General features: G+C 37.0%; 1 protein-coding gene across 2 annotated transcripts in view; it reads right to left on the bottom strand.

Annotated features, from left to right (window-relative positions):
• Positions 1–9,395: 9,395 nt before the first annotated feature.
• MCM8 (minichromosome maintenance 8 homologous recombination repair factor) overlaps positions 9,396–11,207 on the bottom strand; it is a 34,662-nt gene continuing 32,850 nt past the window's right edge. For both annotated transcript variants that reach the window (XM_081255694.1, XM_081255695.1), the window contains 2 exons: positions 10,248–10,437; positions 9,396–9,534 (listed from right to left, as the gene is read on the bottom strand). In XM_081255694.1, the coding sequence (XP_081111820.1) occupies positions 9,442–9,534; positions 10,248–10,437 (283 nt within the window). In that variant the 3' untranslated portion in view covers positions 9,396–9,441. The remainder of the gene's footprint in view (positions 9,535–10,247; positions 10,438–11,207) is intronic.

Raw genomic sequence — 11,207 nt, 5'->3', positions numbered from 1 at the left:
GGACTACTGCGCGACCGCTGTGGCCGGGAGAGGGCGGGAGACATCTCGCCCCCCTGCCGGAAACCCGAGGTGTGCGCGGCTCTGGGGCACAATCGCGAGAGTTTCACCTATTTCTAAAATGTCTGATACAGAGGAAGTATTTAATGCCAGCTCTCTGTTCTTTTCCCTCTTTTGAGCGTTGCATATGCCCCAAAATATGGATGTTAGAAAATGTCAGTACTAGAAATTACTGATCGTTTACCTGAAAAAAGCGTTTACTGTAGCCAGGCTAGAGTGCATCATCCCGTTTAATCTTCCCAGCAACTCTAGGATGGGTTCCATTAGTATCTTACTTTTACTGATAAGGAAATGTTGGCTTAGGGAGGTTAAGAAACGTGCTTATTAGAGGAATATCCAAAATAAGAATCAGCTCATCGTTAATTAACTGACAAATTTTATACATTAATGATTAATATAGAAGTAATAAATTATATTGATTATTGCTATACTGTTATTAATATTTATTAATATTGCAATGTTACAGACCTGTTTTCTTGTAGAGTCTATGTCAGAGTGAATTTGAATGGTTCTTGTGGCCTCTGCAACATCCCCCTCAGCCGTGTCTGTGATGACAGACCCACAGTGAAGTTGATCTTAAACTTAGTTCAGGTAGCTTAGGAAAGACCAGTTGAACCTGAACGTCATTGTAGAGCTGAGTATTTATCAAAAGAAATCTTCAGCTTCTTACACACATATTGAAATGCTGATATTGAGAGAAAAATTAAGTGTTTGTACTAGCAATGTAAAAAGGATAATTCTTTTAAAAAAACAATGATATTGGAATCAAATACCTACAATTGATACATAGACTTTCTGGATAATCCTGTCAAGGGGGAGTGGGCAGTATTTCAGTCTCTTACCCCTTCCACTCAGGGACCTGCGTTTACTCTCCGTTTACTCCCTCTTTCCACCTTCTCCTAATTTAGGACACTTTCTCATTGTCTCTTGGGATTTTTTCTTCTCTGTGCTCCATAATCTGTCAGTCCTGCTGCATCTGCCTCTAATAGTTGCTATGAGGGCATGATCTTACTTGCTTTTCTCTTCATGTTTTTTTCATTTCTTGCTCTGATAGTTTTTATTTCTATTCCTTTTGGTATTTAATCTTGTTTTTTCTAAATTCTAGTTTAATGTTTAATTATTTATTCAACTTCTGTACTATCAATTTATGGTAATCTAGTTTTATCCAGGGCCATCAAGAATGATACCATCAAGAATAACACCTGAGCTCTTCACTTAGTTGCTTTATTGTTTGGAGATAGCCTTTTGGCTCATAGGCAAAAAATAGTCACAGAAATTAAACCATGAAATATCATTTATGGTTTTCTGTTTAAAATACAATTTTAGTCGTATGTATTTTTTGTATATTTCTATGTATGGAATTACATTATACTAAACTATAAATTTTTAAAATAAAACTTTTGTCTGTGTAGTGATTTCATTACGTTCTTCTGCTTCTCACTTCAATATAAAATTAGAGAAAAAATTAACCCCCAACTAAAACAAAACTCACACTTTAAATATAGTAAACTAGGAAATGGGGAGGTGTTGGTTAAACGGTACAAATTTCCAGTTATAAGTTCTGGGGCACTAATATACAGCATGGTGACTATAGTTAACAGTACTGTATTATATACTTCAAAGTTGCTCAGAGAGTAGAGCTTAAATATTCTCACCACATACACACATACACAAATAATTACGTGCGGTGATGGAGGTGTTAACTAACCTTACTGTGGTAAACAATTCCCAATATATACATGTATCAAATCATCATATTAAATTTACACAATGTTATATGTCAATTAGATCTCAATAAAGCTGGAAAATGTTTAATAAAATATAGGAAACTATTATATATATGTATATATATGTAATACAGAAAGTCAGCTTTACTATGGACTACTGATATTACTACTAAGTCTTTATGAAGTAGGGCAGTTAAGTGTCTGGCATTTTGGCCTAAAGGTCAATGACAGCTCAATACATAGAACTAAAAAGTAACAGTACTTCCAACAAACCATTTCCTTAACATTTTAAGACAGGAGAACATGCAGCTACCAGTCTTTGACCTCATTTTCTAGAACATGACAGGTGTCAACAAATGAACAGATTAACCTGGGATGAAGGGTGGAGAAAATGCAGAAACCCAGTAAAACAACAATCCCAGATACAAGCTGTTAGGATACACATACTAAATAGTAGGAAGCATATTTGCTAACATTCAGCTAGGGGAGGGCAGGGGGCAGAGGAAACCTAAAAATTCTACAGTTAGTATTTGATTTATAATAAGTTAATTCCCTGTTTTATAAATTCTATACGTTAATTTCTATCCAATAAGATTAACTAAATAGGTGGGCAGCTCATATGTCTGAGGGATTGGGAATCTCTGTCACTGGACTTTTTCCCAAAATTAGGAAAAAATAATTGGAAAAGTAAGCCTGTAACAAGAATCCAAGTAAGTATCCATAAATAAGCCTGTTGCTTGAAATTAATTCCAATTTTTATCTCTTCACCCTTTTTATTAGAATTATTTTTTTAAAAAACTAGTCAGGTGTCTTATCCCAACTTCTGTAGTCAATCATGTAAATTCTAACAGAACAAAACAGGAAAAGAGAAAGGACTGTAAATAATTAACCTTGAATAACTAGCCAGTTGACAGTGTGCTTAAGTTACTTCTTTGAAAGCATAAATGCTAACAACAATAGCTACTAATATCTACTGTGCAGTCACAGCGGAGCTATGGAGCTATACCGTGTATGGCTTTTTTTTTTTTTTTAATAAATTTATTTACTTATTTATTTATTTTTGGCTGCGTTGAGCCTCCGTTGCTGCGCGCGGGCTTTCTCTAGTTGCGGTGAGTGGGGTCCACTCTTCATTGCGGTGCGCGGGCATCTCATTGTGGTGGCCTCTCCTGTTGCGGAGCATGGGCTCCAGGCACACGGGCCTTACCAGCTGTGGCATGCGGGCTAAGTAGTTTTGGCTCACAGGCTCCAGAGCAGAGGCTCCAGAGCACAGGCTCAGCAGTTGTGGAACACAGCCCGTGGCAGCTGTGGCACACAGTTGCCCCACGACATGTGGGATCTTCCCGGACCAGGGCTCGAACCCGTGTCCCCTGTACTGGCAGGCGGATTCCCAACCACTGGGCCACCAGGGAATCCCCTGTGTATGGCTTCTTATCTTTTGACTGATCCTTTGCTGAGGAAGTTGTGAAAGTAAAAATGTTGCCCCTAGAGGGTAGTATTGTCTCGCCACTCAGGCTTTCCTTGGTTAGCTGCAAAGCGGTGCAGGTGGGACTGTGCTGAATATAGGCACATCTTACCTCTGCTAAAGATTCCTGGATCCTGGTTTTAGGCTTTTGAAAGTTCTGCAACCCACTCATTCTTTCCCACTTGTCACTTCTATTTGAAGCATAAGCTTTTTGAAAAGAAAACTATCCCAAATCTCTTCATTAATATTTTCTGTTAATAGTCTATTGATAAACATAGAGATATGTTTACCCTCTTCTTATATTAGACATACAACAAGGTATAGTGTTTGTTACTTATATTAAGTTGTTCGATCTGGGATACAATAAATTTGAGCCACTTTCTGTTTCCTGGGACCAGAAGAAAATAATTATAGTGCAAAGAAAATAGCTCTGCAAGTGGATGGGTCTTATATAAATAATAATTAGAAGTTAAAGCCAAATCAGGAAAATGCAATTATTTCTCTCCTCAGGAATCAAGGAGAGTTAATTTTTGTAGGAGTGAGCTGTAATTACTCATCCTAACCCCAAAGGTATTTTGAATACTTAGTAACACAAATAAGGTACAGGTTTAAACCACTGTAATAACTACACGAACTAACAGTCTAAACAGGAAGGAATGAAGTGATTGGGTTTAGATTTGAAACACGTGTACCCAAGAGAGGGCATTAGTGGTAGGGTCAAGCTCTTCAGGGCCTGCAGAGATGAACTCTATAGAGTCTAAACTCTATATAATTTAGATTGCTCTTTAAATTATTAAGAGATTTAAACAAGTCTTTTTTTGTCAATTTCTAGTGCCAGCCTTTGATTATTCCTTTCTGAGAAAGTATTGATGCTACTAGAATATGTGAACAAGTCTTTAGCAAAGAGTTTATAAAAACTCATATAAATGGTTCATTTCTTGTAGGAAGCTTCAAAGGAAGTAAAAACAGCCACACAGGCAGGCATTATCTACAAACAAGGAAGTGAAAGAGTTGGTTTTAATACTTTTGTCCTATTTTCCCTTAGTAATAAAAAAAAAATTTTTTTTTTTGGCTGCGCCGCACAGCTTGTGGGATCTTAGTTCCCTGACCAGGGATTGAACCTGGTCCCACAGAAGTGAAAAAGCACCGAGTCCTAACCACTGGACCACCAGGGAATTCCCAGTAGTAAAATATTTTTAAAGGAACCGCAGAATTTTTAACAGTAGTGTATGACTTGCTTTATTTTTTGTTCCATTTCTCCTTGTCAAAAATTCAAGTATCTTGTTTTCTATAGCTTAGAGAGACCTATTTTAATGTTATCATCTAACTATCCAATCCATTTCAGAAGTGACTGAATTTGAAAGATGATAAACACCTCCTTCACACCCCCCTCCCCAATGGAAAAAATTTAAACCAATACTGTGGATTCTTTCAGTGGTTTACTTCTGAGAGAAACCTTCAAATATGAGCACAAGATAATTTTTTTCCTCCACAGAATACTCAGCACTTTAGTTAATTTTAAAGGGGTTATATAATATCTGCAAATTGAATACAAATTTGAGAATTTTGTTTTTTAAAGTGTTTTTGAATGTGGTAAATATTCTTCAGCTACTGATTTCCTATACATACCTCATATTCCTTGAAAACTTAACAGTTTGTTAGTCCTCATATTTTTAGAAACCACGTCTCCACAAAACTCAGCATTAATTTTTTTTTTTTCTTTTGGCTGTACTGCGCAGCTTGCAGGAGCTTAATTCCCTGACCAGGAATGGAACCCTGGGCTCTGGCAGTGAAAGCACCAAGTCCTAACCCCTGGATCACCAGGGAATTCCCAGCATTAATTTTTTTTCAGATAAATCAGGTTGTTTAATAACTTTAATTCTGGAGCACATGTTCATATCTAGGAAAAGGTGGTGTAGGGCTGAGCAGTTCAGTACTAGTAGAAAAAACAGTTGTGTTTCTTGGTGAAATTTGAGTTAAACTATGACTCTTCTTATATTTTGAACAAAATACAGGGCTAGATCCCTTTTGAAATATTTTTCAATCTTTACCCACTCACTAAAACTGAGATTTTTACCCAGTAAAACTGGCTGTTACCGAAGTATATCAACTTGTATACAAATCAGCCACAGTCTGGAATAGGTTTTCTGATACTAAAACCACCCTCTGATATTTGGCTACCGCCACCTCTTCTATTTTTTGTCAATTCCAAGCCCATTTTCCAGGAAGCAAATTAAACTAAACATATTATTTCCTTTCTTCCACAATTAGAAAATTCTTCTATACCACTCATGTTTAGATTCTAGGGAATCCACATGTCTCTGTTCTCAGAGAGCTTACATTGCAAGCTGTCTGGACTCCAGCCCCTAAAAGATCAAAAGCATCTTCCATGGAATGTTTTGCAGACTTCCTATATAATCCAATGAAAGCTATTAAAAAATAAGCAATACAAATTTTGGTAAAATTTCAAGGGATTTCTATAGCCCAGGAGACCTACTCACCAACCCCATGGTCATAACCATTGCGGGCAATGCTCACTCACACCTCTGTGTTCAGAGCTCAGGGGGTATTATGGGCTCTTTGCCACGTTCACATCTTGTGCTTGTTCTCTATGGCCCCTAATTTAACATATTAAGCAGAGAAGAAAAGGGGATAACACCTCAGCTTTTAAAGGTGTCAACCTAGCGACCAAGAAATCTCAGTGCCTCCCTCTTCTTTATTCATCACCTTGGTGAAGGGGTGTGTCCTTCATCCCACACCCTTCACTGAGAACCTCTCATAGTCCAGCTGCTGTTTGGGTAACCTCTGATGATACAGAAACTATAGCCAAAAAAGGCATCTTTCTTACTGTCTCACAGTGAAGTTGTCAATAACAAAATGTGAAAAACTTCCACAACCGAAATGTTAGCTAAGAGTCTTTTTCACTGAGAGGTTCTCCAAACATTCAGTGAGTGGAGACAACAAAATGCATGACTTGCCTCTTTTTTTTTTACAGCTGGTTTTCAGTGTCATGACTAGATATCAGCTCCTTTTGTTAGAATACTCTTTATATGATGTTGTATCACTGTCCTACTGCTATTGCAACACCTTACCACAAACTTAGTGCCTTAACACAAATTTATTATCTTACAGGTCTGAAGGTCAGAAGTCTAACACGGATCTCACTGGGCTAAAATCAAGGCGTTGACAGGGCTGTGGTCCTTTCTAGAGGCTCTGGGTAGCATCTGTTTCCTTGCCTTTCCCAGATTCTACAGGCCACCCACATTCCTTGCCTGATGCCCCTGTTCCTCCATCTAAAAAGCCATCAGGGTTGCATCTCTTTGTGCTTATTCTCCATAGTCACATCTTCCTCTGACTGACTCCATCTACCTCCTTCTTCTACTTTTAAATTCCTTCTGATTATGTTGAGCCTACCTAAATAATTCAGAATAATCAATATTCCAGTTTTAAGACCAGCTGATTAACAATCTTAATTTTCCTTTGCTGTATAACCTAACATATTCACAGATTTTGGGGACTAGGATGTGGATGTCATCGGAGGGGGGATGACATTTTGCCTGCCAAACTTGTGAATACAGTGCTTCTCAGGACTGAGAAGGAGAGCCATTTTCAATACTTTAGATAATAGACCTTCTATGAGAAAGAGAAGTTTTCAGGCTATCCAGTGTTTTCAATATATCTAGAAGAGGTCTGTTGAAATTATTATTCGTATATGGAAGTAAGGCTAAGGTTCTCTAGTCTTAATGAATTATTCAGTGACTTTGCAAGTCTGTGTATTAAGAATAGTTTCAATTTAAATGTCAAAATATCACTCAATTTTTTTAACCTTTTCATTTATTTTTATGTCTATCTTATCAAGATACATATATATATATATATATATATATATATATATATATACACGGTAACTAATTCCATTGTGTAGAAAAGCTGATGATGAAAATAAACATGTACACTCTACCTTTCGACCCCTAGGCCCACGCTCCAGAGCAAACCTGGTATAGCTTTTTTTAGTTCTTCTGATAGTGACCTCTATAACTTCAAATAAAACTAGTATGTAGTTTTTGTGAATTAATATTGCCTCATAACTTTTTAAGTATATAGTAGGTGAGCTGGGTAGAGTGCTTTGGATAAAGGTATATCAGTGAGGATTTAGTTACGGGAAATGCAGACCATTCTCGGCACATTAAAAAGAAGGATTGTAAAACAGAGATGATTGTAATATTGTTGGAAGGGCTGGAGGAGTGGGCTGCATGCTGGGTCTCCAGGGCTGACTCCCAGAAAAACACTACAGGTCTGGCTTGCCAGGGGAGCTTCTACCCCCACAACAAGAAAGGTGGAGAATTGGGGCCCGCCAACGTCACACAACTGCCTCTTAACAACTGCTAGAATGCTGCTGCAGAGAAATTAAATTAAATGTCTCCTCAACTACATGTGCCAGCAGAAAACAGCAAGCAGGAGGAAGATGGCTCCCCAATTCTACCTTCCAAATCTAATCAGTGGACTCCAATTCACACTCAGAATTCAAGCAGCAAAAGGACATTGGGAGGGAATTCCCTGGTGGTCCAGTGGTTAGGACTCTGTGCTTTCACTGCCATGGGCCCGGGGTTCCATCCCTGGTCGGAGAACTAAGATCCCACAAGCCACGCGGCACAGCCAAAAAAAAAAACTTTGGGAAACGTTTCTTTGCTTTCCAACCTCTGCATTATAGGAAGGCACACTAAGAGGATGGATTGGGTTTTGGGCATCAAAATCACTTTATTTACTACCATCCACCTCTTTGGCTAGTCAATATGCATACATGTTCATTCTACCCATTCATAAACATCTGTATAACAACGGCAACTTAACATGCCAACGCAAAAACCATATTTCCCTTCTTTATAAAAGGAAGCTATAAAGATCTATCACTCACTGTGTGGTGTTTATTCCTACACGCTGCTTGATAACCTCTCTCCAAAGGACTAAATTGTCAAGTTGACTACTACCAATACATTTTATTTCAAATAATAGGGGAAGTAAGGGGGGAGGCAAGTATACAACTATACTTCAATTTAAAAAAAGAATTAGCATTACTAGCGTGACCTTTAGAAAAACGGAGGTAAATGGGAGAACAGTTGAGACTGAACAGAAAAATAGGGCATGTGGAAGAGTGGAACAGACGCTGCTAGGTTTTAATATTAGAATTGCACAACAGACATCCCTGGCGGTCTAGTGGTCAGTGGTTAAGACTCCACGCTTCCACTGCAGGGGGCATGAGTTTGATCCCTGGTAGGGGAACTAAGATCCCGCATGATGCACAGCATGGCCCACAAAAAACAATTAAAATATATATATATATAAATAAATAAATAAAATATACTTTGAAAAAATATTAGTCTTGCACAGCTATTTATTTAAAATTGTTTTCAGCAGCTAAGATGTTAAGCTTAGTATGTCAATATATGGATGGAAACTAGACTTTTGGTGAGCTTGCAGTAGTATATACAGAAGTCTAATTATAATGTTGTACACATGAAACTTATATAATGTTATAAACCAAAGTAAAAAAAAAAAGTCAATATAAAAACTTCCAGGGCTTCCCTGGTGGCGCAGTGGTTGAGAGTCCGCCTGCCGATGCAGGGGACACGGGTTCGTGCCCCGGTCCGGGAAGATCCCACATGCCGCGGAGCGGCTGGACCCGTGAACCATGGCGGCTGAGCCTGCGCGTCCGGAGCCCGTGCTCCGCAACGGGAGAGGCCACAACAGTGAGAGGCCCACGTATCGCAAAAAAAAAAAAAAAAAAAAAAAAAAAAAAATCCAAATTTTTCGGGAATTGAAAGTTGGTTTCAATTTATTTCTAAAAGATTCAGTTTTGTGTGGCAGAACTATTTAAACATTTAAAAGTAACTTTGTGAATGCTTACCCAGATGCACATGTGATATGCAAAACTATGAAATATTTATAAGAATGAAAGGTCAAAAATAAAACTATAAATAATTTCTAATTATATCATTTAGATAAAATATAAACAATTTATTTTTAGCCTCTTGGAGAAGTAAAAAATTAACACATGACTTTATCACTTCTTAAATTAGTTCAACACTCTTTTCCTATTACATTACTTTTGGGATGTCATTTTTCAGATAACATTTTTTTTTTTTTTGGTGCATATTCTTCATAATAAACCCAGGAGGGCCTGATTTGGTAGCTCTCTTACATAGTTTGAAGCTGGTACACCTTTGGGCCTTTTTTCAAGAGGTAACCTTGGTCATTTAGTGATCCAATAAAATTTTCGAAATCAGCTACCTGGAAGAAAATATCAAAAGAGTTAGCTCATTAAGTAATATACAAAAATATGATTTTTAGAATTAATCTCTCAAACAGTAATATACAATTGTCAAGTTTCTTATGCAAATAAAATTATTTGTACTCCTTACAGAAAAAACTGCCAACATATAAACCTTGGAATCTATAATGCCTAGCTAGTCAAAAATAACTCCAGTTTGCAGAGAATCTTTTATATTTGTTTTAGCTTAGCTTCAAAATAAAAATTAGACTAACTTTTGAAATTGAGTGAGCAATTCTCCATATAAACTGTTTTACGTGTTTAAAGTGCTATTACACCCATTTTCACTAAAACTTTTAAGTAGGTAGAGCAGGTGGAATCATGTCCATTTAACAAATGAAAAAACTGAGGTTCAACAATTTATAAGGATGATTTGCCCACAGGGATTGTCAGGATAACATAGAAACTGAGTCTTGCTATGATGATGTTTTCCCCTATCAAGATGCTGAAAACTCTTTAGTAGGTATGAATTTTAGATAAAAACTGTTTTTTTTAAGCTCTGAGCAGCTAATTTTATATCTTAAAGAAAACAAGCCTGTATTTTTAAGTACTCCAAAAACACCTATTCTGTTCTTTTAATCCAAATCTTTTGATATTTAAATGTTCTACTATATTAATAAAGGCCTCCTGAAATTATTATAAAAAGATGTACTAATTATCTGGTTTATCATACCTGAATGTTTAGCTCTTTGGCAATCTGCCGAAGTTGATGAAATTGAAATAAATTATTGTAAGTTCTTTCAGCAATGTTGTTGAGAGCGGAAATAAATCTTTTTGCTGTTGACCTGTTGCTCATTCCAGAACCATGCTGGGATCGTTCAAAATCTAGGTTCCCAAATTCATCAGAGTAAGTTCCTAACATGCTTATGGGAGGGAAGAAAAACAAAGTTACCCAAAGTGGCACAGCTAGAGAAATTTTTGTCCCAGGCCTCCAGGTTATAATAAGAAAAATGTGGAAGTAGCCCTGAGGCTCACGTAACAAAGATTTAAACATGTATATTTATTGAGTGGCCACTGTGTAATTCACTAGGTATGAACAGTTTGGGGATAAAAATATTTTGGACAGTTACCACTTTTAAGAAACTCCCTATATTTGCAAAGTGAAATGCATAAAAATACAAAGTTGATAGGCTACAATATAAATACCTGGAACATTCTTTTTGATTCATGAAAAAGAAATTCTAAACATACTAAATTTAGGCTTTACTTGGTAAAGATGTGTTTCAGCTCCTAGTGTAGCATTTGGCAAATAAAAGGTGTTGAAAAATACTCTGGAAAATGAACTAGAAAGGTTCTGCTGAGTTGCAGTAATGATAGATATTAAAGGATATGCCTATTACTCCAGCTCTCTGCTGCTTTCCTTCTATTTTCACAGTATCATCAAGGAAAGAAATATGTACTTGACAGTAAATTTTAGCCAGAAGTCTGAAAGTACTAGTTAGACATACAATTAGCCAGCCCTGTTGCTGATTCCCTGCCTGAATTCTCTGCCTGTAAATGAGACATATGTAGTCTCACAGCCAGGCTCATAGGCAAAGATGTTATTTAATCAGGAATTAATTAATCAAATATATATCAGTCACTTCCGAGGCAATAGACTTATCGTGGTGAACAAAATAGGTGCAATCCCTGC

This window comes from Mesoplodon bidens (assembly GCF_964165515.1).
Source record: "Mesoplodon bidens genome assembly, chromosome: 15".
Taxonomy (NCBI): Eukaryota; Metazoa; Chordata; class Mammalia; order Artiodactyla; family Ziphiidae; genus Mesoplodon; species Mesoplodon bidens.
The sequence above is the reverse complement of the archived record's forward strand: the minus strand, read 5'-3'. Positions and strand labels throughout refer to the sequence as shown.